This window comes from Penicillium diatomitis (genome assembly GCF_028827545.1).
Source record: "Penicillium diatomitis strain IBT 30728 chromosome Unknown utg000004l_segment0_segment0, whole genome shotgun sequence".
NCBI lineage: Eukaryota > Fungi > Ascomycota > Eurotiomycetes > Eurotiales > Aspergillaceae > Penicillium > Penicillium diatomitis.
This window is the reverse complement of record NW_026623176.1, coordinates 4,420,932-4,447,401: the sequence shown is the minus strand read 5'-3', so window position 1 is coordinate 4,447,401 and position 26,470 is coordinate 4,420,932. Positions and strand designations below refer to the sequence as shown.

The window sequence follows — 26,470 nt, the reverse complement described above, 5'->3', positions numbered from 1 at the left end:
CCGGCCTAGCCTGAATCAGCACTACTAGTAAAGTTAGTAAGTTTTGCAGTAGTAAGAGCAAGACCAAGTAGTGATTATTAGTTAATGTGTTAGTGACTATTAGGGAGTAAGTAGTCAGTTAGTACTAAGTAGTAACTTGTAAGTACTAAGTAGTGTACCTACTGTACTACCACGGTAAGTGATTGTGAGTGGCTGAGTGATGTAAAATGTCAACAGAACCGGATCCTGGGGAGTCAAACGTCAAGTGTGCCGCCCACGGCGCCCAGACGTCCCATCCCACGCTCGGGTCCGTATTCAGGGAGTCAAGTGGACGTGGTCGTATGCCGGGAAGCCGGGTCCGTATTGATCCGAGTTGACGGACCGCCAGGCACGGGACTCTGGCTTTTTTCTTGACATTTGTATCAAGTTATCAACATCTTGATCGGAGAGTTTCTCCGCCTCGTTGTCGACCTATCACCTAGTAAACCTACTGCCTTTTACATGGACACTGACAGAGTCTTCAAGAACATACGGCAATCAGGCCACTGGACAGTGGACATTCATGTGAATTGCATATCACATCATACCAGATACGGGTTTGCACTTTGTATATTTACCATGTAACCATCCCCGATGCCAGTTGTGAGTTGATCACCTGTCAGGCTGTCACGACTGGAATTACCCAACCCTTCAACACAGCAGCAGCATACTCCCAAATATCAGATGAGCCTTGTCTTATCATTTCAATGATGGCAGTCCCCAGGTCCAGCCCGCTCAAAACCCTAAATAGGAGGACTGGAAAGTTGAAACTAACGGGCTCGAGTTGGAAATTCCAAGTGGTGCGACTATTTCGGTGAACGACTCCATGGCTGGGTCCGGGCGAGTCTCCGCAGAAACATCCAGACGATCATGGTGACCAGTCCACGCCCATACATATAATATAGTATTCCCACTCAACACTCATATAGTACAGTCCCTGCACCTGCTGAATTACGAGCGCGAGAGAGAACATAGGTATAACTATACACATTACACAATCATGCCTGTGGCTGCATACGAGCATTGGCATCGGAGACCCAATGACCGGCGGGTGAGAGTGTCGCGAGCCGAACTGATCACATGATTGCTTGTATCTCCCAATCTGGCTACCCTGGCGAACACGAAGTGTAAGTTTTGTAATGTATCATACGAGCCGTAACATGATTCGTACGACGGACATTCACCGTAAGGGCCAAACTACTGCCCGGGAAAGACGGTATAATGTGTACTAGCGTGTCACCGTCCACCTTTTATGGATGCCAACGCTTGCCTGCCCAGCTTTTCGTCCATCGACAGTCGCTCAGCCCCGTCGAACGTCATGCCTCCGCTCCTCTGGAAATTTCACCAACTTTCCCACTCAACCTGGACCCAGCCATTTTTACTTCCGTCTGCCGCCCCCGTCGGTACATACTCACGCATTCTGTGGCTTTCTCTGCCCGGTTTCTTTTTTGGGGAGGAGGGCCTCGACTCATCCTTCCACTTGATGATGCCTGTGCAGTAACAAGCATCACTTTTCGAGATTCGGCCCACGTCCTTCAATTCACTCTTGCTCGGATCCTCTTTCCCTCCGCTACGCACCACTGCAATCACCTGCGGGCTGTCCGCATCGCTTCGCCCTTCGCTCGCTCTGCCGTTCTTTCGTGACTTGAAACCCAGCTCCGCTTTCCTTTTGCAACATTGATATTGGCGACCGTTACTCTCGATATATCTCGCGATCCCCGGATAGAAACGATTCAGCGTTGTTCAGCGTCATCCTTCACCACTTGGCTCAATACCCTGCACAGTCTCATCATTCCGGTGTCTCGAGACTCAACGGCGGCCATCTTCACGGCCTCGAAGTCGTTAAGAGGAATCCACCCCATCCTCTGCTTCTGATCTTAGCCCTTGCTCGACGGTTGAACATGGCGCACGTACACTCCTCAAGCGTCGCTTTATAACCCATCTAGCCGCATCGGCAATGCAAGGTATCTCATTATCGCCGCTTCTTCGCCTGTTGGGCTGAGCAAATCTATAATGGTCACCAATAGAGCGGAGGGACCGCGAGGGTTCTTGTCGCAATGGGCAGGTGAGTCCTCTCGCTCTATCTCTGAGACCGTGATCGTCGTTTGGATGCTGATCACAGCCACCCTGTCCAGCATTTATCGCACCGTTCTGTCCACTATCACCCACGCCGCAACGTCGGGGCTGGCGCCCGCTAGCCCTGCGTCCCCCTTATCTGCTGTCCCTCGTTTGCTTGGTGGTTCTGTTGGCGCTCACCATGGAAGGACTTCGACAGTATAGCTTACGTCAAGGTGGACTGGTTTTCTTCAACGACACGAGTGATGTGTCCTCTCTGCAATCCTTCGCATACAATTGTCTGCCAATCGTGGTTGCCCTCATTTTGGTTATGGTCTGGACGGTCACCGATTTTGACGTATTGCGCCTGGAGCCTTACTTTCAACTGTCGCTGCCGCAGGGTGCTCCCGCCACAGTCTTGTTCATCAACTACAACTTCGGCCAAACTTTCCTGACGCCTATCAATGCGGCTCGCCGCCGCCACTGGGTCGTCTTGTGGACTTCCATCTTATCACTGTCGATCCGTTTGATTCTTCCCGCCCTGCAAAGTACTCTCTTCGAACTTCGAGAAGTAACGACAAAAAGCCAGGTGACGATGAAAAGCTGGCCTGACTTGGTTGACCTAGAGACGCAGGCGTCGTGGATGATGACTCAAGCGAACAAGACGGTCGACTCCATCCTTTCCTCCGATGAACAGATTCACCGGTCGCGATCCATGGAATATGCCATCGCTCCAGTTGAGATCCCTGGCAATGACCATGAGAAGGAATCCACACTGTGGGTGTTGGATCAGGAGCTCTATTGGGCTCAAGTCGATTGTCAGACGATCCCGCTGGCAAACAAACTTTCCTTCACAATCAATCAACCCGATGACGGCTGGGCAAGTGTCTCCTGGAATGCCACCGACGTCGACCTGGAGGACGTGCATGGCCACGCGACTCCCTGCAAGATGGATTTTACCTACAACAGCGTATTTTTCCCAGCGACCGACTACATGCAAATCCGGTACTGGGAACCTGCAATCAATCCTGCTATTCTGTCTGCCGTAGACAATGAACCAAACGCTTTCACCATCAGCGGATGTGATCCTTACGATCTCTATGGCATGATCATTGCGATCAATGCCACAAATGTCGCAGATGCGACTGGCATGAACGCGTCTTACGTGGCTTCCGGAGTTGGCATCGCCTGTGATATTACTTACCGGAAGGCGCAAGCTCGCGTGTCCATGCACTCAAATAGTTCGATCGAGAGCATCCACATCGAATCCGCCACGACAACTGAAGTAACCGCCGCCGAATTCAACATCGAGAATTTCCAATCCTTACTCTCGCAGAGAGCTCCCTACACCAGCGATATGATCTTCATTCGTGAGAATGAGACTACAGGCGGTCGGACGGTCACCCAGCTCCCCATCATCAGTCAGGATATTGGTGAAATTCAACCATTACTTGTACTCGATACCACAAAATTGATGACCCCGGCAGCCTTTGAATCGAAGATCACCCGCGACGTGGAACAGACTTTTGTCCTCACTCTTGGCCGGTTGTTCGATCCCGGAAACCGTCCTGCTGTCGTTGCCGGCTTCAAGCTCACGACTCAGGTTGCCATCGCCGTTGTGCAGTTTGCGGCTATCTGGTCTGAACTGATTCTAGCGACGGCTGCCTTCACGGCTGTATATTTCCTTTTCTTCTACCGTTCACGTCAAACCTTCCTTCAAAGTGACCCTGGGTCAATTGGAGCTATGTGCAGTATCGCATCTGATATCTTCCACGACAACAACATTCTGGCGCAGCCCCACATTGATTTTCATCAGTTTTCCACTCGTCAGATGCGGCGAATCTTCAGAAAAGCTCGTTGCTACTGGCGTTCGGACTCATCCGGGAACAGATTGGAAATACTAGCAGAGGACGGTAAGTTTTTGTGTAATCCTTTGGCTTTTGCTCAACTAACCAGTGTCTGGTGATTTAGGCTCGCCAGTTCAGCTTGGGGAAGATTTGCGTGTACACGCTGATCCCATGCCCCATTTCTTGGTCATTCCTCTCTTTATCGTCGAATTCCTACTTCTTGCGGCGGTGATCATTCTCATGTCTCTTGTGGTGTCTTCGCTCGCCCGTAATGGGCGCTTTAAGCATCTGACACAGACCGGTTCATCGTCGCTGCAAGTCGTCTTGTCGATCTTGCCATCTATCGTAGCCTCGTCCGTGGGATCATTATGTACTTCTATTTATCGAAATCTCTGTGTCCTCGAGCCGTGGGTCCATCTTCAACGGGGTCAGGCACTGGCAAAGGCGTCCATCTCATTGAACTACGCGTCTCAAAGTCCCTTCGTCGTCTTTTTCAAGTCTCTGCGCGGCCGTCACGTGCTGCTCGGCCTCATTTCACTCGCCTGTGTTGTGAACATGGTCCTCACGGTGGTTGCAGGTGCTCTGTTCACCCAAGAACTGACTACGTCAACTCTCCCCACGGAAGACCTGAGGGCTAATTACAGTCATTCTGTGTTCTGGCGAACCGATTTTGCAGCGGAGTTTACCGAATATGACCTGATACAGACAAGTATCACCAGTGGTGTTCCAATGCTATCCTGGACGAGCCCGAACCAGTCCTTTATTCCATTAGATATTCAGCGCCGGAATCCTGACGTTACTTACTCTGCAACAACCCTCGGGGTCGGATCACATCTGAAATGCTCTCCGCTCTCACCGACCGAAAGTTTGGAACATAATACCACTTCTGGTCGCTCTTATTGGCGATATGCTATGTTTGAGAATGCCTCTCAAGAATGTGTTGCTGCAATGCCGACAGTGCAAAACGCGAATGAGGGAATTGATTTGTCCATACAGTTCCTGTCAGCAAGCGATGTCAATCACTCCGATATTTGCCAAACTTCAACGGTTGTCGTCGTCGGCCGTTGGAACTACATGGCTAACACGCCAGTAACTACGAACAACACCATCGCTCTGCACTGTGAGCCTCACGTCTTGCTCCAAAACTATACCGTCAGTTTTGATCATAAGGGTCAAATCGGCTATCATTATCCACTACCACACACCTCCATCACCGAGGGTAGGATGTACGAGAATGCCACCGTGAGCCTGGGACAATTCAACAAAGTCTTTGTCGCAATTCCTGAGGATTTTGTGGGCAACACCACCGCCACCCAGTCCAAAACTTTCAATATCTCGTCTTATGACTGGGCAGGCTTCTTGGTGGCACGGTTATATCGGCGCGCGGATCCTGAATTTGACTCCCTTGACCAGGAGATGTTCACTGACCTGACTCAAGCTGTCTACCAATGGGTGTACGCAACATACTTTTCAATCTGGCATGAGATTTATCTCCAGCCTTTGAAGGAGCCACAGCTTGCTGCCAATGCAACAGTGACGCAGAGGACATGGGGGATGGTGCCTTCTGTACCGGCACTCGCAGCGGCGTTTATCATCATCATATTCGATACCTTGGTTGTTCTGATCGTGTTTAGCACAAGACACGGTCGGTTTAGAGCGCCGCGTATGCCGCGGTCGATTGGCACCGTGATCCCTTGGATTGCCCATAGTCGTATGCTTGGTGACTTCCAAAATACCCATACTTGGACCAATCACCAGCGACGGGAGCATCTCTCCAAAATGGGCAAGAGGTACTCATTCCGGCAGTTCGTCGGCGCAGACGGACGTTCGCGCTATGCAGTGGACGAGGAACCTGCCAATGCTATCAAACATCCCACCTCGCCTGCACCGTCGCCACCTGGAGTCGGCGATGACTATCACGGATCGGAGCAGTGGAAATCATCAGCGGTCCAGCTCCGAGAACTGCCGGCCCAGGGTCCCCGACCGCGAGCCTAAGCAACGCATGCGATCTCTGTTCTTTCCAAGTTTCTCGGAAGCCGTATTGCATACCCCATCTATGCGCATATATTCTTCATGCCGCCTATAGAAATTCATTCCCAACCTTCTAAATTTCCGAGGTTCTTCGATCTAGGTATGAAGTACCTAGATCTTGTCAGCTGGCTGTGGCTCTCGAGTGAATGCCAATGGTCTGGAAGTCTGGCTGAATTGCCGCCAGCATGCACTCAGAGGGTTAACCTCGTGGTAGGGAGTCACGCAATTTTTCAGATTCTTCTTTGCCGCGTTCGTGGTGATTTTCTTTTTTGACTCGGGCTTCGCGGTTGGTTGTATATAGGCTCAGGAGTTCCTGATTTTGCTTTTGAGTTTGACAAAAATATATCCCTTAGCACCTGGAGAGTGCTTGTCACAATGAAAATATATATTTGCAATGAATGAATGAATGAATGCAATCGCTCAAACTCCAACTTGTTGTATCATTTATCTCCCCGATAATCCATCTGTGAGACAACCACTTAGAGCTCAATATTAGTGGATTCATAGGGAGATGATCTATAGTGCGGCCCGCAGCTTCTGGTCTATAGCCCGTAGAAGTACACACAAACTCTCCAGATACGGTGCTAAAATACCATGTTCCTTGGCCTTTTGAAGCGGAAATCCCAGGATGGCATCGATCTCCATTGGTCGTCCATTCTTACGATCGACCTGCATACTGCTCCCAATTCCGGGCATGGCCTTGATCTTGGCCATTTGTTGATCGATCAAGTCGTCCCCGAGAGGGACACCACAAGCTCGCGCAATTGTAATCACTTCAAACATGAGTTTCCGGGTAAATGGCTCTGCGTCGGGCGACGAATGCAGCCACGTTTGCGTATCGACCATCGTCAGCGTAGTGAGTGAGTTCCACGCTGCGTTCCAGACGACTTTTTCCCACCGCTTTTGTTGTATATCGTCGCAAATTTGAAAGCGTGTTTTACCATGTTCAAGAAGGGCGGCGAACTCGTTCAGGCGTTTAGTCGCAATTGTTTGATCCAGATGTGGGTTTGGGAAAGTTCCGATTTGCAGATTCTCGGATTTGGTGTGGTTCACGACGCCCGGTCGAGTCTGAGTGGCGCCAACCCATGTCTGGCAAATGAGAAGATAGTCAGTCTTTTCATCGACCTGCCAGCGATCCATGCGGTCCTTGAGCTGGAGATCACGGAATGAAAATGGGCCAAAAAGCTTCACTTGTCAAAAACTTACGACGCATGTGATGATCAGATTTCGAGGATACTGTTCGCGAAAAACTTCCTCATTTCCAACGCCATTTTGGATAATCACAATCGAGGTGCGATCTGGATCTACAGCGGGCTTCAAGACCGCGGGAACTCTGTGCTGATCAATGGCCTTGTTTGCGCAGATGATGTAGTCCATGGTTGATGCCTCATCTGGCGATTTGACGACTGTTGTGTGAATGTTAGAAAGAGTGAATCTGAGCATGCGACCACAATTCGGCATCATAACTCGCCTTTGAACGGGCGAAAGGTGTGTTGACCGTGATTTTCACTGTGAATCGTGATTCCCTAGGGTCCCTTCAATGAGTCTATTGAGACGAACGATTTGCGAATAGGCGGAGAGGAGAGAAAAGTCTCACATTCTGGCACACAGCATCGTAATTGGAACGCGCCACGACGGTGAGTCGCACGCGTTCTGACCTGTTGAGAATGAACGCATAGAAGGAGCCGATACTGCGAGATGGTCAATCAGCGAATCTGCCCGTCACGGGCCGCTCCTCGTTGATGGTTCATCGGCTTACGCTCCGAGGCCATATATCATGACATCAATCGGATGAGACATGCTGCGAGCACCTCGCCTTTGCTTAATGACAGATTGTCGATCCGGATGAAGAAAACAACCTGTAGATGCAGGAGACCCGTATCTCAAAAGTGGTTGACTCGGTATCAGATCGAGTATTCTTCCCCTCTCCACCATGTGCGGGGGAGTCGGGGGCATTGCGGGGAGCACTTTCAGTCGCGGGGGAGTGGGGGGCTGGGGCGAGCCTTTCCAGACTTGGTTTCGCAAGCTCGAGGCAGCGGATTTCCTCCGAGGCTCGTGTAAAGTCCTGAAACTCATGACGAATTGTCAGTCACGCCGAAATCAGTCATGATACTCATGCCGACAAGGCAGGAACTATCTACTGATGCAGGTATACTACTGCAGATGGTGGACACTCGATGCCATTTCAGTCAACTAGTAGGTGGACAGGTGCAAGTCGGCGATATGTTCCGGGGTTGACAAGAATTTGGGGATTTGTCTTGTACGTGCCATTGATGTCTTTCAATTTCCGCCTCTTGAGCCACATATATACCTGGTGCTGTTTCTTCCCATTATTGCTGCATGTTTCTCGAAGATAAATTCGTGGCCGCTGCCCGTCACTTCTGCTGATCATGGCGATGGAAATACGGACGGGACAAGAATGCGAACCCCCACGTCGAGTGGGGTACAACCGAGGTGTATGACTATGTACATGTCACATTAAATCGGTGGGTTGAACGTAGCATCCACGGAAACACTGCGAAAGAAATCCATGCACTTTCTACAGGCCATAAAACCCAGACCTCCCGCCCCTGCAAGATTCTGAATGATTTTGCCAAGTTCGCAGCTTCTGTGTTGCCGGAATTGAACCATCCAACTTAAGATGGCCCCGATCAAGTCCATCGAATATTTTCGGGTAAAGCCCCGCTGGCTGTTTGTGAAGATTGTTGACGAAGATGGGAATATGGGCTGGGGTGAAGGCACACTCGAGGGTCATTCACTGGCAGTAGAAGGCGCGCTGAGTGAGATCATCACTCGTATCATTGGATTTGAAGCAGAGTAGGTCATTGACTCTTCGAATATGGCAATCTAGTCCTCAACGCCCTTGCAAAAGCTGACTGAAAGATCCAGTGATATCGAACATATTTGGCAATTCATCTGGCGACTAGGCTTCTATCGAGGAGGACCGGTCTTCATGTCCGCCCTCTCTGGCATCGATATTGCCCTGTGGGATCTCAAGGGACGCCGCCTGGGGGTACCGGTACACCAGTTGTTGGGTGGTAAAGTCCGTGACAAGGTTCAGGTGTATTGCTGGATCGGGGGTGATCGCCCAAGCGACGTGGAAGCTATGGCGTGCGTTTCTCCCAATCTCAGTCACTACGAAGCCAAGTACTGATCTGAAAGACCGGGCTGATTCAATCGTTGGCAGTAAATCGCGACTTGCTCAGGGGCTTCGATGTGTCAAAATGAATGCCACAGAGGATCTGAATTGGCTGGATTCGCCGGCGACTCTCCAGTCTTGCGTGGATCGTCTGAAGCAGGTCAAGGCACTTGGTCTGGATGTGGGCCTTGACTTCCATGGGCGAGTGCATCGCCCGATGGCGAAACAGCTGGCAAAGGCTCTGGAGCCCTACCAGCCTCTTTTCATCGAAGAGCCTCTCCTCAGCGAGCACCCCGAAAGCATCAAACAACTGTCCAACAGCACCACCATTCCGATCGCCCTGGGTGAGCGGTTGTACTCTCGATGGGACGTCAAGAGGTTCTTGGAAGATTGCTCGGTCGACATTCTGCAACCTGATCTGGCCCACGCGGGCGGTATATCCGAGACCAAACGCATCGCAACGATGGCCGAGGCGTATGATGTGGCTATTGCGCCACACTGTCCATTAGGTCCCATCGCGCTGGCTGCGTCGATGCAGATCGCCATCTCGACTCCTAACTTTGTCATTCAAGAAATGTCGCTGGGTATTCACTACAATACTGAGGCAGGCGAGATCGACATCACGAGCTATTTGATTGACAAGGCAGTGTTCGACATTGAGGAGGGATACGTTGCGGCTCTCTCAAAACCTGGACTTGGCGTTGAGATTGACGAGGAAATGGTGCGCAAAATTAGCCAAGAGACAACTCCATGGCAGCCAAAGGAGTTCTTTGGGCCGGACGGGTCCATTCGGGAGTGGTAGAAGATGTATATGTATGCCATTCTCAATGTCTACATGATTTCCGAGCCTTTGAACTAGTCAGGGTGTATTTCATAAAGCTCGTTCTCCCGGACAGAGGAGTTTGCCTTCCCAATAACCAGGTATGTCTGACAGGAACATCAACTTTGTTGTCGTATACTGTTGTCTCCCGTCTGGAACCACACGCCACAAGGTCTTCGAGTTCGCTTTAGTCTTCAGCCCTAGTTCAGACACCAAGCTCCACTGAGTATGGAACATTGGCAACATGAGGTCCTGCAAATGTCTTAGTGACCACATGGACCAATTTCATCAAGCGTGTCTGTTGATGGTATTGAAGAGACAAATTACTGTTGTTTCTCTCTTTTGAAAGACTCGAGTCAATTGAAACACGTCAGCATTGGCTCGGCCACCTTCAATCCTTATCAGGTTCAAAGGTAGAAGTCTTTCCGAATATTTGGCTCATTAGGACTAGATACTCGCATGGATCTCCCTCGAGATGCACTCGGACGGAGTGGTAAATTGGGACCAGCTGCTGGGACGGTTTGAATATTTCAATCTGCAACCCACATTAAACCCTGCCTGTCCATTTCAGAGCATATGCTTCGAGTCAAAATACTATTCCCACAGCTCTCAGAATGCGGCAGCTGTTCGTCAGAACAAAGCGGGACTCGCATCAAGCATTGCTCAATTATTCGCACTCCCCTATGCCTCCTCTAGGTGGACAATCCACGGTTTGAGCGTGTTGTCATCCGGACAGTGAATGGTTTCAATGGCACGACTTCACAGGGAAGGGTCTTTGATTGCGAACTCGGGCATACCTTTTCCCAATAGTGGATGATCGTCACCATCACGGTAGTGCAGTATCACGAATTCACGGCTGATCATTCTCAGCTTGTGCACCGCGAAAGCGCTGATCATTACCCGGAGAGGGCCTCGCGACTCACGATCAGATTGCACCATGTACAACATTCCTATGCTGTACCACCCCAGTCACGAAGGGCTTTGGCGTCCTTCAGTGTCGCCTGTTCTTCGTAGGTATCACACGGGAATAACGGGACCTGATGTGATATGAGGCAATGGCACCTGCCGCAAGGGAGTTAAGGAAGTGCAGATTCCGCTGGGAAGGGGCAGCCCCCTGCTATCCTCACTGACAGCACGATGCAGGCCTTTGCAGTAACCCATCCTTCTTCGAGCACATGGTTCATGGTTCATGGTTGTGATGAGTCGGGCATGCAGGGTCGGCTGTAGCCAAAATCACTAGCTTGCGGTCTATCTCCACACCGACGATCCTCTAATGGTCTTGGCGATACAACACACGGCCATTTTCGGGGCTCAGCTGAGTCTATACCACTGCAAGTGCGGCGTCAGTGGGACACCTTGACTGATGTGCAAAGAATGCTGATCTCAATCGCTCATTGCATCGTTCCCGCCGGTTCTGTGCATGCAAAACACGCCTCGGACTCTTGTGCAGCGGCGCACGACGGCTGGAAGGCCAGCGATCCAAGAACCACAACAACCAGCAGCCGATCAGGGCCGGTCCAGGATCCTAACAGAAAAGACATAAATTGCCACGGCGCTCACACTGTTTCCTGGAGACTTGCCGTTCACTCGTCGATTCGGATTTTGAATACTTGGTGTCTTCCTCGTGTTGACTTATTCCGTCATGGCCATTAAGCTCGCGGGTCTGCTATCCATTGCGCTGTCGCTGAGCGGCCTTGCTCTCGCAAATCCGAATCCCAAGACTGACTACGATGTCATCGTTGTTGGAGGAGGTCCCTCGGGTCTGAGTGCCCTCAGTGGCGTCTCGCGTGTGCGAAGGACTGCGCTCCTGTTCGATGACAAGCATTATCGTAACGGACCAACGAGGAATATGCATGACGTGATTGGGAATGATGGTAAGCTCCAGTCGACGCTCAAGTTCACCGACGAAGATGGGCCACGGCCCTTCAACTAACAACGTTCCAGGGACTCCACCAGATGAGTTCCGCGCTCTGGCGCGCAAGCAGATTTCCGAGTATCCAACAGCTTCATGGTCCAATCAGACTGTTATGTCTATTACATCCATTGGCACGGACAAAGTCTCTGTTTTCCGCGTTGCAGATTCTGAAGGCAGAAACCACACTGCTCGCAAGGTGGTTCTTGGCACCGGTTTACGGGATCTCCTTCCAGATACTCCGGGGGTGAAGGAGAACTGGGGGAAGGGAATCTGGTGGTGCCCTTGGTGTGACGGTTACGAGCACCGTGATCAGAGACTTGGTATCTTCGGCCCCTTGGCCGATGTTGTTGGTAGTGTTCTCGAGGTCAACACCCAATACTCGGATATCATCGCGTATGTCAATGGCACTCAGAACGAGGCCACCGAGGCAGAGACCGAAAAGCGACGTCCAGATTGGAAAAAACAGCTGGCTGTGTGGAATGTGACCATTGACAACCGCACTATCTCTGCGGTCAAGCGACTCCAAGATGGTGCCAAAGTACAAAACCAAGCCACGCACCAGCAATTTGACAAATTTCAACTCGAGTTCACCAATGGTGAGACCGCTGAACGTGATGCGATCTTCACGAACTATCCCTCCGTCCAAGCATCGAATCTGCCTGGGCAACTCCATCTCAACGTCACCAACGAGAAGATTGTGGTCAGCTCATCCAGCATGATGACCAGTATTGCGGGAATCTATGGCGTGGGCGATGCCAACAGTGATGGTAGCTCCAACGTCCCCCACGCCATGTTCAGCGGGAAGAAGGCTGCTGTCTACCTCCACGGTAAGATCTCTTCCCGCCCTGTCGTTGAAATTTTTGATTTGAAAAGCGTGTTAACGTGTCTCGACAGTCCAATTGTCTCGCGAAGACACCGAGTCTAAGATCTCGAAGCGCACAGGCCTCAGCCACACGGAGTTGGAAGAAGAGGCAAACCGTGTCATTGGACGTAACCTCGAGCCTTTCTGGGATGATGTGATGGGCAGACGATGAATACCTGAGAGACGGAGAGCATTGATTCGAGAGAAAACATTCATAGCTCCGCTAACGGGCAGACCAAAGGGCGCTTCATCGTCTGACGCTGAGCGACTGCATCTCCTTGTTGTACCTTGAGTTCAAGAATATCGTTAGACTCGCGCCGTCAAGCTGGCATTGCAAGAGGTACGCCTGTGCAAATGTAGGCCAGAGGATGTTTGGGTCAAGTCTTTTTACGTTCATTATCAATACCACCTAATCAACCTCTCGCCAGTCAATACCTGATTCTCAAGTGATTCTTCATGCGCTGTGCTTGCACCTGTCTTCCGTGTCCTCTCATCCACAAGAGTGATGAGAGCGAGTAATCAAATGCAAGTAGTGTGCCTCGATGAAAGCAAGGGCAGACATAATTTAGAGAGGTTCATCAGATAAATCTAAAGTAGTAGGTTTGAGGTGGAGAAGTTCAGTTTGGCCAAAGCAGTCGGCGTTGCTCCGTCACGAGTGGATCCACATACTCGGAGCGCGTGCTGCACCGGACCAGCTCTCGTCTGCCAAACCCGCCCGCTCTTCCCATCTTCCCCAACGTCATCGCGAAAAGGTGCCCAATCACTCACAGATCGTCGAGATCTTCGAGATCTTTCTCCAAAGACCAAAGACCGCCACAAACCTTGCAAGGTTGCAAATCTCAACCCAGCGACCAACCACTATGGGCCTCCTCAGCCGCGTCCTCAAGGTGTCCGCCGCCGGCACTGTGGCCTCGGTCGGTATCTTCTTCGGCGCCACGCGCAATGATAAATTCGAGCCCATGGACATGACGGATCCAATTTTCTCGTCGCCGTTGTTCAAAAAGCTGAATCCGGACAACAACCCTCCCTTCCATGATCTTTGTGTGCGCCGCGTTCCGCTGGAGAAGATCAATCCTTCATTGCTTGAGAAGAAGGGCAAACTGGTGGAAGCCTTTTGCGCCGGTATCTGGGGTGGCATGGGTGAGCTTCAATTCCTTGCCAGTGGCATATGATTGATTGTCAAGATGAATAATATGACAGAGAAGAAAACGAAGGGGAAGGGCGCTAAGCTTTCTTGAGAATGACGAGGGCTAATATCTAATGATGCGAGGATCTCTCAACACAGGTTACATCCCCCAACGCGCAATTCTCGCCAACAAATACAAAGGCCCCGAAACCGCGGACCAACTCTGGGAGCGCAGGGAACTACTCTCAAACCGATACGACGTAGGAACTCGAATCACCGACCACTTTGAGGTTGTGGAGAAGACAGACGAGAAAATTCTCGTCCGCTGCGGCGCCTCTCCTCGCGAACAAGGCGTGCGTCCCTCGGACGGCTTGTTTGAGATTGGCGCTGTCATCAACGAGGAAAAAGAGGAGGCTGAATTCACCCTCAAGAGCTGCTTCTTCCAGGGTCTGGGCAAGGCGGAAGGTGAGCCTTTTGGTCCGGTGATGGTCTGGTTGCATCAACAGTATACGAAGCTGTGGATGGAGACGGCTATTCTGAAGAATTGCGTTCAATGAGTCGTGAATGATCATCAGCAGCATCTTCGGTGTTGTTCTCCAATTGTCAATATGTATTTTTATATAGGAAAATACGGTCGCCTGAACGGTACCGCTATCAACCAGACTGAGACCCGATATGCATAGCCTCAATCACCGACTCCATTCCCGGACTATGATTCCAGATGCCAGTAATCTCCAGCCCCACAGTCTGAAGCAATCTCCTCCACTGACCTTCTGACCGTTCAATACCTGCCCCGATGCTCATCATCTGAATGTCCAGCGACGCCTGAAGAAGAGGTGTATCAATATCCGGAAGTACACAGTCAACGATAAGAATCCGGGACTCGCCAGGAATCATGGCAGCCATCGTGTTTCGCAAGATCTGCTGGCAGATATGATCGGGCCAATCGTGAAAGATCGCACGGAAGTAGTATGCTCGAGCTCCTCGAACAGGCTGTTTATCCAAGAAGCTGTATGACACCACTTCAATGCTCGATTCAGAGCACCGCGTCTGTTTGATCACGTCCGGGAGATCTTGAAGGACCAACCGACCACGTAAATGCGGATAGGCCTTTCGAAACTGGGCGAGGTCGTGGCCCTGATTACCTCCAATGTCCACAACCAAGACCGACTTATCCAAGGGCTGCTTGGCGTTCAGTAACCGCGACACTGGGTATGTGTCGAACCACATAGGTCTGCCCTGTCTGCGACTGGCCATGTACGAGTTGAACCGTGCCTGCTGGTCTCGATGGGTAGCCAGCCATTCAAACTGGCTTTGACCCACTGCCCATCGCATCGGGGAGTGTGCATAGTCTTCGGGATTGCGGTAGAGATGAGATCGAAGATATTCGGGGAGCCTACTCAGTGTCGGAATGGTCAAATCGTATCTGGATTGCAACCAAGTCAGTCTCTCTCCGCTTGCCTTCAACTTGGCGAGACGGCTTGAGCGACATCTGGAACACCACTTACATGCAAGGTATGCCGTCTTTGGCAATGGACCTGGTTAGTGCAGCGGTCTTTTCATTTGCCCGGAAGACGCCAGGTGCAACCGTGGTGCACAGTCCCAGGGATGCCATGAGGCGCATTAGTCGCACTGCATATTCGGATTTGTCAGTCAGCCTTGATTCGGGAGTGTTTTTGAGCAAGACCACGCTGTAGGCCTCCACGTGTTGGTGGCTAGAGAAAATGACATGTACTCACCAATCAACGCCTCGTCAGCAGCGGTGTACTCTGCAATCTGAAGGGCCGATACGCCTTGCATGCGATGGGCCTTGTCTGTCAAGATCTGGAAGATACCAAGGTCCATCACCGTGCGAAGAGCAGCATTTTGCGGGGGCTAAATACATTGATATCTGTCAGCAAGGGGGTAGTCCCCCGTCCTCTTCGTCCTCAGTGACGTTTAATCCGATGCCATATGCTGGATTGGGTATCTTTCGCTCATACTTGATAGATCAGGCGCAGAATAGTCTCCTCGGGGGTCTCAACCGCCAGTCTCAGTTGGTCGAGGGTCTGCAAGAGCTCAAAATGGACCGCGGCAGAGGGATTGCTGTTCTCTTCGAGGGTCAATCGCTGCAGATGGTCGGCCATCATCTGCACCGATTTTGTTCTCACCATAATGAAGGTACAGGTGCAGCGTGTACAGGCTTTGTGTGGCTCAGCCTGGAGTTGGCGAAGAAGTGCAGAGAGGATGCAAGGAGAGAAAAGCCGAGGTCGTACGATGTAATGTAGTATACGTGAATGATCATCTCATGATGACTGCCGAGAGTTATATCCTCCCCGGCGAGAGCGAGACCGTCGACACAGCGATTGATTTACTTTTCACCCTTGCCCTACGCATGCGGACAAGACAGTTTGGCCGTATTCTTGGGGGGCACGGGTTGAGAGGAGAGAACATCAGACGAAGCTCAAGGCCCGTGGAAACCCGTCTCGCGACTAGACTGGCCATGTCCCTGAAATCTGCAACTATCCGCTACTGGCGGCACGTTCAAGACACATGATCGCTTGCTAGCATTGGATCTTTCCTGATTGCTGAAAACAGAGGCTCGTCTCCTTGCAGGATGATTCTCCGACCCACCTCTGCGTTTCCTATACCATCACTCCAAGGGAGTTGGCCTCTGACATTTGCCACACCCATACTCACTTGCATATGAATCCGTACTTGCGATATATTGTCAAGTGCTGCCAAACCACCCGAATCGAGCAAGAGTCGGGTGGAGCTTCATCTCCCCGGGCGCCAAACAGACCGTCGGAGGATGGCAAGTCTCACGTTTTGGCCCATTGGTAAGACGCATCGGGGTGATAATGACCAAATGACAGAAGAACAAAATGAACCAATATACCGCGGGACCCACCAAACGTCAAAAACGTCGATCCTGAAAGTCTGTGTCGATCTACCAAAGCAGGGATGCACTCGCCTGCTGCCCTATACATGTAGGGTATATACCATCTCGAAAATTGAGTCTGGGGTCGCAGACAGCCCGAGTTAGTGCAGGTGGCCACAGTCCTGTGACAAAATCATGCTTAGTTCGATAGGTAAGTTTCCCGTCTATTTACCACATCTTAACCTCTTCGGCTTATGAAGAGAACCACGTTCTGTGCTGTGGAGGGTTTACTGATCCTAAGACTATCTGGGAACAATGGCTGATGAATTAGGTCCATCGGCTCATCCAACATCCATGTCCGATCTTCCCACACCCCCAGCGGAGCCAGATCCGAGATGGACACCAGCCATCGCGACTGTCAGTCTGGGCACGGCCGAGTTCCACACTCTCCCGGCCAAGATTGAAGCGGCCGCTCAGAATGGCCAACGGGGGTTGGAACTCTTCCATGATGATCTCGCCCAGTTTGCCAAATCGCTGCGTGCTTCATCGGGTTCTCAAGCGGCAGCTCGCACCGACCGCGACTTTGAGATTGATGCTGCGCATGCAATCCGCGAGCTGTGCGAGCAAAAGGGGCTTCAGGTTCTGGCGCTCCAACCATTCCGACAATTCGAGGGCCTCTTGAACGCCGTTGAGCATGCGAACCGCATCGAGGAGCTGAAGCACTGGACAAACCTTTGTCTCATTCTCGGGGAGGACCTGTTCATCCTCATTCCGTCATCTTTCCTCGATGCTTCCCAGATCACGGGTGACCGAGATCGTCTGGTATCGGACCTCGCCGAAGCCGCAGACGTGGTCTTCCCCGTACGGATCGCCTACGAAGCCCTTGCTTGGGGAACCTACATCAATACCTGGGAAGACAGCTGGGAGATCGTGAAACGAGCCAACCGGCCCAATCTCGGCATCTGTCTCGACACCTTCAATATCGCCGCGCGGATCTGGGCAGACCCAACCAGTCCCACGGGACGCTTGCAAGCCCACGCAGACACCGACTTGACCGAGTCCATGCACAGACTGGTCCGGGAGGTTGATCCCGATCGCGTCTGGATGGTTCAGCTGGCCGACGGGGAACGGGTAGATCCGCAGGCGCCGTTCCTGCAGGTGCCAGGAATGCCCAAGTTGCTGTCGTGGTCCCGAAATGCTCGTCTGTTTCCCTGTGAAGAAGAGCGCGGTGGATATCTCCCCATCCGACAGGTGACGGATGCTTGTCTGTCAAGATTGGGTTACACTGGCTGGGTGAGTATGGAGGTGTTTTCACGGTCGACCATGGAAGCTCAGCCATCGGTCCCAAACGATCATGCGGCGAGAGCGGCGAGATCGTGGCGGCGAATGTTGCAACAGTTGGACTCGGAGAAATGAATCAAGGATATTCCGTTTTTGGGCATGCATCACTTAGGAATGGCGTTTGATACACATGAGGAAGAGACACGCTCATCTTACAACGTTCAATTGTATGATCGTCTAGAAGACTCGCAAATAGATAACACTAAAGAAGCCTGTACACCACGGTGGGTTGGAGCATGGCTGGCCTCAGGAATTCTTGACGATCCGGATCCAGTAAATGGTCGATCCACCGACAAACAGTCCTTCCAGACCGACGGGTCTGTAGAAATAACTTGTCTCGAACCCTCGTGAGTGCTCTCCGTCCTCACATATCTTGTCGAGGCCCGATCGAGCGGCCCGCATTCCTCCCGGCAAACGAGCAGATCAAACCGCGATAGACAGCCTTCACTTGCCTCCCCTTCTGGAGCCGTTGAGTCCCACTGTTGACACTACCAGCCTATGAATGCCACGGTTGACACGGCTGCCCTTGAGCCAACGCATTCTTCGTGAATCTCGTCCCGAGGAACCCGTTCGGATCCATTCCCATTGTACCGAGGATCGGGAATCGAGGATCTTCCTGAGCGGGTCCGATTCAAGCCCCGGAATGGGTGCCGCAGTCATACGTACCTCAATCAGGTAGTGCGAAGGTCTACAGTATGAATGGTACTTTTGTCATTAGCATGCACGAAATCATGGCTGGGACGCCAGAGTATGTATGTCTACTATTGACGGATTCTCCACCATGCAGAATTGCAGAGCAACATTGCCGTGTAACCAGCTTAGATGAGAAGGTCCAGCCTCGCTTCAATTTTCCTCTTATGCCAACGGCAGACTGGGACCGACAATCTCCGCTGTGTTTTCCTGGCAATAGAATCAAATGTTCGTCAAACAACCCATTGCACGATCAGAAATGATCGTCCCACCGAGAATCCCTCAACAATCCGGAAGCGTCGTTGATCTCAATCAGGGATTGTAAAACAATAGAGACCAAGGGTCAAACGCATCGTCGGGAAAGAGAAGAAAAAACTGGAATATTGTGAATCTGCAATGTGTTGTCATACCAAACATAGACATCAATCCCGATAGTACAGCTCCCAGTAGTAGATAGCTTACAGTGTGGACGTACTGTAGTACAGTCGGAGGAGCCTGACAATAGAAGAAGGTATACTAACCAGGGCTACTATCATTGATCAGGTGACTCGCTGGTAAAAATGCCCCCCCCCCCCCCCCTGCGGGAGTCGGCGTTGCCTAATTGGAATATCCTTCCATTGCACATCCCACCCGACAAGCTGCCACAAGTACAGAGAATTCATCATCCGAACATCGTTTTCGGGTCTGGTGTTCAAGTTCATAGTCGTCTTCACACTCACAGACTGTTTCCACAAGATGGAGAACATCTGAATCGGGGCTGACAAAGGCATCCAATTGCACGCCTCTGGTACCGAGTCTGATCTCCCGCTAAATTCCTCTGTGTCACATCGCAAACGATTGCGGCAATAAATGAGGCCCACTCTGGATGGATAGGTTGCTTCGTTCTGTTGACATGACTTTGCCCCGAGAGCACTTCCGGTTGAGGAAAAAAAGTACTCATCGACGCTAGCTCTGCTTCTCGATCTAAGGGATGAGGGCATTGGGGTTTGCAAATGGCATCTAGTGCCATCAAGGCGTCATTTTCGAACACGCTGACCGTTTGCAACCATACTTGGGCTGCACCTGACATCGACTGTACATCACAGGAAAACGCTCTGTACAAATCGACAACTGACAATGCTCTGGCATGACCCACCGACAAATTTCGTGATGCATGTCTAGCCCGTGTGACCAACATCTCCATCGACCGGAATCATTGGTGTCCTGCCTCGTCTGAAAACGGCCGGGTCATGGTCATAAGAGTGCGAGCAAACACGAGTTTCGAGGGGTAAAACTTACACCAAAGCTTTAAATGTTGGTAAAGCGTCAAGAACGCCCCTGAGGCATACTTGTCCACCCCATTCTAAGCATTGTGCCGGAAAGTCCATCTCTACTCCTCGGCCGCAGAACATGGGCATTCAACGAGATGAGCGTGGGGGAGCAGCATCCTCCTCCACTACCTACAACCCACTTATCCAGCAATTCGGACAGCTGAATGTGTTGGACGATTTGATCAGGCTACGGGCCGGGGATTATGTTCAACGTCCAATATTGGCCTATCCCACCTCGGAGACGGCAGCGTCGACATACAGCTACTATAGCGGCCGCGATTTGAATGATATGATCGATAACATGGTTACGGTCTTGGTGGATACTGGATTTACTCCTGTGAGATCATCAAAGCGCCAGGTTTCAGATAATAATCACTAACATGACCTATTCACACACCTGTAGCCGCGCGAGGGTCCAGCAGTCGTCGCTCTGTTGACGCTTTCGGATCTTAACATGGTGATTACTTTTTTCGCACTCAGTCGCTTGGGCTTCACCGTGATGATGCTTTCTCCACGCTTGTCCGGGGACGCGTGTGTTTCACTGCTGAACGAGGTCGAGTGTGATACGGTCTTGTATGGCACCACAGTCAGCATTCGAACAAGAATTGGGGAGATTCTTCAGCGCAAGATAATGGCCTGCCGACCACTTCCTCAAATCAACTCTGACAGGGTTCCTGAGCGGACCTTCCTGGCCATACATCAACGTCGCAACCTGGAAGCCCAGCGAAACAGAATCGCACTGATACTTCATTCCTCGGGATCAACAGGCACACCCAAACCACTATATCTCACCCACAAAGCTCTGATGACGCACCCCCTCCGAGGACCTGGATTGACCTCGTTCAATCCTTTGCCTTGGTACCACCTCCATGGACTCTCGACGGCATTACAGGCCATGTGGCAGAGAAAGACCGCCTTCATGTGGAACGCTGCGTTACCCCTCACAGCAAAGTCGGTGATTTGCGCCTTGGAGGCGACAAGGCCGCAGTCAGTTGCGGCCGTACCCTACCTGCTGCAATTGATGGTAGACCATCCAAGAGGAATCGATGCTCTTCGTGCGTGTGAGTTGGTGACGTATGGCGGTGCGCCCTGCCCCGATGAGTTGGGTGACAAACTTGTCAACGAGGGTGTCAATTTTGGAGGATCCTTTGGACTGTAAGTCTCATTGTGTTCCATTGTCTTTCAGATTTTTGCAGATCCGAGCCTAAATTTGGTACAGAACAGAGGCTGGGTTAGTCGCAGATTCAATATCTCGATCCAAAGATGACCCGTATTGGAATTATCTGCGCTTCTTCGATAACATCAAGCCGTACATCTGGATGAAACCCGTGGGGGACTCTTTATACGAATGCGTCTATCTCAAAGGACACCCCGCTCTGACTACTTGCAACTCGAATGAGCCACCTGGTTCATTTCATTCCAAGGACGTCTTCGCGCCTCACCCAACCATACCCGAAAGATGGAAGTACGCGTCCAGAATCGACGATCGCATTACCCTCGTCAATGGAGAGAAGGTGCTACCTCTCCCCATCGAGGGCCTTGTCAAGCAGGATGTGCTGATCCACGAAGCAGTGGTGGTCGGTATCGGGAAAGCTTCACCGGGTTTGTTAGTCTTTAAGTCACAGGAGATTGACGAAGCCGAGGTTTCAGACGAGGAGTATCTGGACGCCATCTGGCCTACTATCCAAGATGCCAATTCGCGGGCAGAGCGATTTTCCCAAATCTCACGCGACCTGATTGCCATTTTACCCTACACGGCAAAGTTTCCACGGACGGACAAGGGATCTATGATTCGTGCACAGGTTTATTCCGAATACGCGCCCTTGATTGAGGATCTTTTCTCGCAGTCTGAAGAAAAAGAAGGATGTACCCAGACAGATGTGCATGAAACACAAGCCTTGATTCTCAAGCTTTGCCGAGAAGAACTTTTTGTTCACATTGATACTGCCAAAAGTGATTTCTTCAACGCCGGTATCGACAGTTTGAAAGCCATTCAATTACGACGACTGATACTGCGCAATTTCAAGCTCGATAAGGACATGCTTAGGCAGAATGCGGTGTACGAGACAGGGACTGCCAACGCGCTGGCCGAGCACATTTGCGCACTTCAAGTTGGCCGTGCATTGTCTTCAGCGGATTCAGACAGCAATTTGATGAGTAGATGGATAGAGAAATTTTCCTCTTTCGGGAGTCATGTTCCGCATCCATCGTTCTGTTGGAAATTCAAGAGCGTGGTATGTGCATTGCTCGTATTGATCCCGGAAAATGATCTTGAGAAGTCGCTTACCTTTTTGATTTCCAGATTTTGACCGGAGCAACAGGGTCCATCGGCGCCAACGTTCTCCATTCGCTATTGCAGGACGAGTCTATATCGACAGTCTACTGTTTCACGAGGCAGGCCTCGCCTACGAAAGCAATCCTTGACGGCCTGTCTAACCGAGGGCTTGCCATCACACCCGCGCAGACATCAAGAGTTAAAGGATTACACTGTGTCATAGACCAGCCCAACTTTGGTCTCAAACACAAGACAATTGAGCATCTTCGAGGCACTGTAACCCAGATCATTCACGCTGCATGGCCCGTCAACTTCAATCTGCCGTTGACATATTTTTATCCTCATGTTCAAGGTGTCTACAACCTAATCCAATTCTCGCTATCCGTACGCCAACCACAACCCGCCGTGATGTTATTCTGCTCTTCCGTGTCCACCGCACTAGCATCATCATCGAAGTCCATCCCAGAGAGCCCTCTAAACCTTTCGAGTGCCTACATGGGATACGGTCAGTCCAAACTGATTGGAGAGCACATCATCAGTAAGGCCCGTCGTTCAGGCGCACGATGCTACTCCTTGCGTATTGGACAAGTCTCAGGCCACTCCAAGATGGGGTTCTGGAACGACAAAGAGGCTCTCCCGTTAATTATTCGATCCGCGGCGACCCTGAAAGCGCTACCTGACCTCTTCAACCATACGTGTTCCTGGCTTCCAGTGGACAAGCTGGCGTCTATAATTGTCGACATTGTTCAAGTGTGCTCATCTCCAAAGAAAACTGCAGTGTTTGACCATCTGCAACGTGCATTGCAAATGGGATATCCCCTCCCCGGCCTCATATGCTCCGTGGACTCAGATACGGTCACAGCAAAGAACGACAACGACAACGACGACTCCATATACAACATCAGCAACCCCCACATTTTCCAATGGTCCGCCTTACTGGACTCCCTCCGCCGCAATGGCTTCCAATTTGAGACTGTACCCTTCGAACAATGGTGCCGCATGCTCTGGGAGAGTGAAGCCCGTGGTGAAGAGCACATCAATCCTGCTGTCAAATTGATCAGTCACTACGAAGACATGTATGGAAAAAAGTCGGCGGTGAGACTGAAACCTTTTCAGACTGCGCGGGCTGAGAAAGATAGTGCAACGATGCGCGGGCGAGATCTGGATATGGTCGGCGGTGGAATATTAGATAACTATGCAAGAGATTGGCGTAGTCGGTGGATGAGCTCATGAGGGACTGACTTTCAGGGTGCATTATATTTTATGGTCTCAAATCACTGTTGCACAAAGGATGTGTGAAATGTGGGCTTGTGTCACTTTTTCATCACTTACGTGTCTAAACTCGAATATAAATACAATTGTGATAGAAACTTTGGATACCAGATGACCAAAATCCGCTCCCGGGAAGTGCTTAGTTCCGTGATCTGCAAGTAGCGGGAGTAGCCACCGCAAAGAAGTCAAATGTTGAAACATGGAAAATAACACAGCACGGGAATTGTAGAAGAATTCGTGACCTCCAGGTTCCGAGCGTACTTCCAGGTTGGACCTGGACCAATTCAACACCTGGTGCATAAACTCCCAAAACGCAAAATTGGCACAAAATTCCCCTCTATGATATGAAAGAGCGTTGACTTCTGTAGAGACGAAAGGATGGGCTCTGGAGAGATCCCCTGGTTTCAATGTATTTGATGATTGTAGTTGATTTGTATGTATCTAAATGATCTCTCAAGTCTCGCGAACCCTCTTCTAAAAGCAAAATGGCTTATTTTGTATCGGCACGGAGATGTAGCAGGAAGCAAAGAGAAAGAGTATCGAGAGGCAAAATCTAAGGTGCAATCGTATCGGAGGGGAATTGGACGATGAGAAAGAAGCAATAAGAAGCTGCAAAGAATGGCTATAGAAAAGGAAGAGAACACAAACACAGAAAAAAAAAGCAGCGGACGCTATTTTCAATAGACAATCATGGCTAGCATGAATGCCGCAATCACACTCAAAAGCTGGACTGATGTGCTGCCTGCAGCGCCGGTGAACGGCGTGAAGACAGGCGCAGCAGCAGTGGATGAACTTGAGAGAGAGCTGGCAGCAGCAGCGTCGACATTGCTGGCTGTAGCAATTGCCACGGGGGCAGGTTGAGTGTGGGAGGCAACGACCACATGTGCGGAGCTGATGGGGCTGATCGACACACCAGGAGCAGGAATGATTGTTGGCAGAGGTCGGTCCGACTTTGAACTGTAACCAAACGCACTGGCGGAAATGGCATCAGCGGCATTGGGAGCTCCGGTGGCCATGGTACCGGGGACCTGCGCGCTGGAAGAGTGGATTGCTGAGGGTATGGACATAATGGTCACCACCGCGGCGGTCTGGGTTTCGGGGTTGACATGGGTCGGCTCGACGGGGACAGTCACAGGAACGTGGGCGGCATTGTTAGAGGGACCAGGTACGCCTGAAGCGGCACTGTGTATGGCAGCTTGCGCAGCAGAAGCAGAAGCCTCGGCGATAGGGCAAAGAGTCGTTGTGGAAGTCACAAACTTGGTGATGAACTGCTTTGCGGGCTGCTCGCCAACAGACGAATCATTCCCACCCAGCTGACCGACAGTGCCTGCTGTCGTAGCGGGCTGGTTGGCTTCGGCGGCAGCAGTCTTTGTGGGAGCAGAGTTGGAATCTTGACCGGCAAGAGTCTCGACAGCGGAACCGGGAGCGGAACGATAGGCTGTCTCCCCAGAGGCGGCAGCAGTGGCGTGAGAAGCGCTGGCAGCGCTAGCAACGGCTTGAGTGGTTTGCGGTACCTCGGGAACAGGGGCAGCCTGGGTGGTGTGGGCAGCTTGGAGGGCTTCGGTGGTGTGAGTAGCAGCCGAGTGGATGGTGGCCACCTGAACGGTGGAGTGAGCGGAGCTCAGAGTAGGCACGGGCTGGAGAACGGCATTGGCAGCAACGCCCGTCTGGTAGATCTTGACTGAGTTGATCTCCCAATAGGACTGCTCAAATGCAGCGGGGTTTTGAGCAACGTAGTTGACACAGCTGGAGATGGAATCGGAGCCGGACATTGGGCAACCGGACTGACCGTAGACGCCACCAGCCCATTCGCCACAGAAAGTTGTATCGAAGGTGAATGACTGAGCCTTGAAGCTGCTGGCGACATCACATCCTTCCTGAACCAAGGCCATAGGGGTACCAAACTCGGTGGTATCGGGCTGTCCGCTTGTGATGGAGGAAGGGATCGAGGCCCGAGGGAAGAACCAGATCTTCACAAACGTCTCAGTCCACTCCATCGCATAGACACCACCGCCCTGTTTGTTGAAGGATGTGCCATAGCTGCCCTCGTGGCCCTCAACCTTGCAACCCACCGTTCCCAGATCCTCACCACATCCCGTAGCATTCACAGAGCCTGTCATTCCAGCATCCGTGATGCTACATGTTCCTGCGGTATGCATGACAATCTCGTTGTGAGCCTGCATGTTGACACCTTCGATAATGTCAATCTCACCGTCATGGGGCCAGTTCTGGCCCACCGACCAGAAGGCCGGCCATGTACCGCAGGTGCTGGCGGGCATGTGGGCGAGATCGGCAATTACCAAGGAATGATCGTAGAACTTCTTGGTGCCGATACGGACCGACTCGCGGCCTTTGTCGGTGGGCTTCAAGGTTGTCTTGTAGTCCACACCGATATAGACACTGCCGGTCTCCGTCACCCGGAGAAGACCTGCGTCCCGGGCGCTCTGTTCATCCACATACTGTACGAAACCCTTGGTGGGGTCTCCTCCGACATGGAAGTTGAAGTAGTCCAGGAAGGTATCGCCGTGCCAATTCTCCACCAGCTGATATTTGTCGGTCGCGGCCGCAACGGGTGAGGTGAGGAGAGCGAGGCACAGCGAGCCAGCGCTGAGCGAGTTTGCGAAAGTGAAAGACCGCATGATTGCCCGTCGAGGGTTCGATTCGGTAAATGATAGCAGTTGCAGGAGCGAGATGATCGCGAAACGACTGGATTGTCAATGAGCAGACCAGATGCCCAGTATAGAAATGATGAGTAACTGGACAAATAAGATCCAATGTCTCACGACGGGGTAGAGAGAGCAGAGCGAGGAGGGTAGGGATTGAGCGAGAGGAAGAAAGTGAGGGTAGAAATGAATGAATGAGAAATTTGCAGTCTAAACAAGGAGGAACTTGGTGAATGAAAGGCAGAC

The 26,470-nt window shown here is 51.5% G+C and overlaps 9 protein-coding genes across 9 annotated transcripts; 6 read left to right on the top strand and 3 right to left on the bottom strand.

The window, feature by feature from the left end:
* Window positions 1–1,098: 1,098 nt before the first annotated feature.
* On the top strand, window positions 1,099–5,915 carry N7539_004667 (DUF3433 domain-containing protein; the record flags this gene model as incomplete). Its single annotated transcript, XM_056934269.1, has 6 exons — window positions 1,099–1,145; window positions 1,297–1,421; window positions 1,675–1,912; window positions 1,965–2,083; window positions 2,154–3,986; window positions 4,045–5,915. The coding sequence occupies 6 exons, from the start codon at window positions 1,099–1,101 to the stop codon at window positions 5,913–5,915; spliced, it is 4,233 nt and encodes a 1,410-aa protein (XP_056791810.1).
* A 552-nt stretch (window positions 5,916–6,467) lies between these two features.
* Window positions 6,468–7,751, bottom strand: N7539_004666 (ketopantoate reductase family protein; the record flags this gene model as incomplete). Its single annotated transcript, XM_056934268.1, has 4 exons — window positions 6,468–7,103; window positions 7,158–7,357; window positions 7,512–7,642; window positions 7,711–7,751. The coding sequence occupies 4 exons, from the start codon at window positions 7,749–7,751 to the stop codon at window positions 6,468–6,470; spliced, it is 1,008 nt and encodes a 335-aa protein (XP_056791809.1).
* Window positions 7,752–8,592: 841 nt separating this feature from the next.
* On the top strand, window positions 8,593–9,892 carry N7539_004665 (mandelate racemase/muconate lactonizing enzyme family protein; the record flags this gene model as incomplete). Its single annotated transcript, XM_056934267.1, has 3 exons — window positions 8,593–8,768; window positions 8,841–9,062; window positions 9,139–9,892. 3 exons carry the CDS (start codon window positions 8,593–8,595, stop codon window positions 9,890–9,892), a joined length of 1,152 nt encoding a protein of 383 aa, XP_056791808.1.
* Window positions 9,893–11,552: 1,660 nt separating this feature from the next.
* On the top strand, window positions 11,553–12,859 carry N7539_004664 (thioredoxin reductase; the record flags this gene model as incomplete). The annotated part of the gene is made up of 3 exons (XM_056934266.1): window positions 11,553–11,784; window positions 11,855–12,652; window positions 12,720–12,859. The coding sequence occupies 3 exons, from the start codon at window positions 11,553–11,555 to the stop codon at window positions 12,857–12,859; spliced, it is 1,170 nt and encodes a 389-aa protein (XP_056791807.1).
* Window positions 12,860–13,547: 688 nt separating this feature from the next.
* Window positions 13,548–14,370, top strand: N7539_004663 (uncharacterized protein; the record flags this gene model as incomplete). The annotated part of the gene is made up of 2 exons (XM_056934265.1): window positions 13,548–13,827; window positions 13,973–14,370. The coding sequence occupies 2 exons, from the start codon at window positions 13,548–13,550 to the stop codon at window positions 14,368–14,370; spliced, it is 678 nt and encodes a 225-aa protein (XP_056791806.1).
* Window positions 14,371–14,467: 97 nt separating this feature from the next.
* On the bottom strand, window positions 14,468–15,966 carry N7539_004662 (uncharacterized protein; the record flags this gene model as incomplete). Its single annotated transcript, XM_056934264.1, has 4 exons — window positions 14,468–15,239; window positions 15,322–15,445; window positions 15,553–15,688; window positions 15,796–15,966. The coding sequence occupies 4 exons, from the start codon at window positions 15,964–15,966 to the stop codon at window positions 14,468–14,470; spliced, it is 1,203 nt and encodes a 400-aa protein (XP_056791805.1).
* A 1,022-nt stretch (window positions 15,967–16,988) lies between these two features.
* On the top strand, window positions 16,989–18,089 carry N7539_004661 (sugar phosphate isomerase/epimerase family protein; the record flags this gene model as incomplete). The annotated part of the gene is made up of 1 exon (XM_056934263.1): window positions 16,989–18,089. The coding sequence occupies one exon, from the start codon at window positions 16,989–16,991 to the stop codon at window positions 18,087–18,089; it is 1,101 nt and encodes a 366-aa protein (XP_056791804.1).
* Window positions 18,090–20,093: 2,004 nt separating this feature from the next.
* Window positions 20,094–23,522, top strand: N7539_004660 (uncharacterized protein; the record flags this gene model as incomplete). Its single annotated transcript, XM_056934262.1, has 4 exons — window positions 20,094–20,351; window positions 20,418–21,169; window positions 21,234–22,248; window positions 22,317–23,522. The coding sequence occupies 4 exons, from the start codon at window positions 20,094–20,096 to the stop codon at window positions 23,520–23,522; spliced, it is 3,231 nt and encodes a 1,076-aa protein (XP_056791803.1).
* Window positions 23,523–24,238: 716 nt separating this feature from the next.
* eng2 (putative GPI anchored endo-1,3(4)-beta-glucanase) lies at window positions 24,239–26,200 on the bottom strand (the record flags this gene model as incomplete). Its single annotated transcript, XM_056934261.1, has 1 exon — window positions 24,239–26,200. The coding sequence occupies one exon, from the start codon at window positions 26,198–26,200 to the stop codon at window positions 24,239–24,241; it is 1,962 nt and encodes a 653-aa protein (XP_056791802.1).
* Window positions 26,201–26,470: the final 270 nt, after the last annotated feature.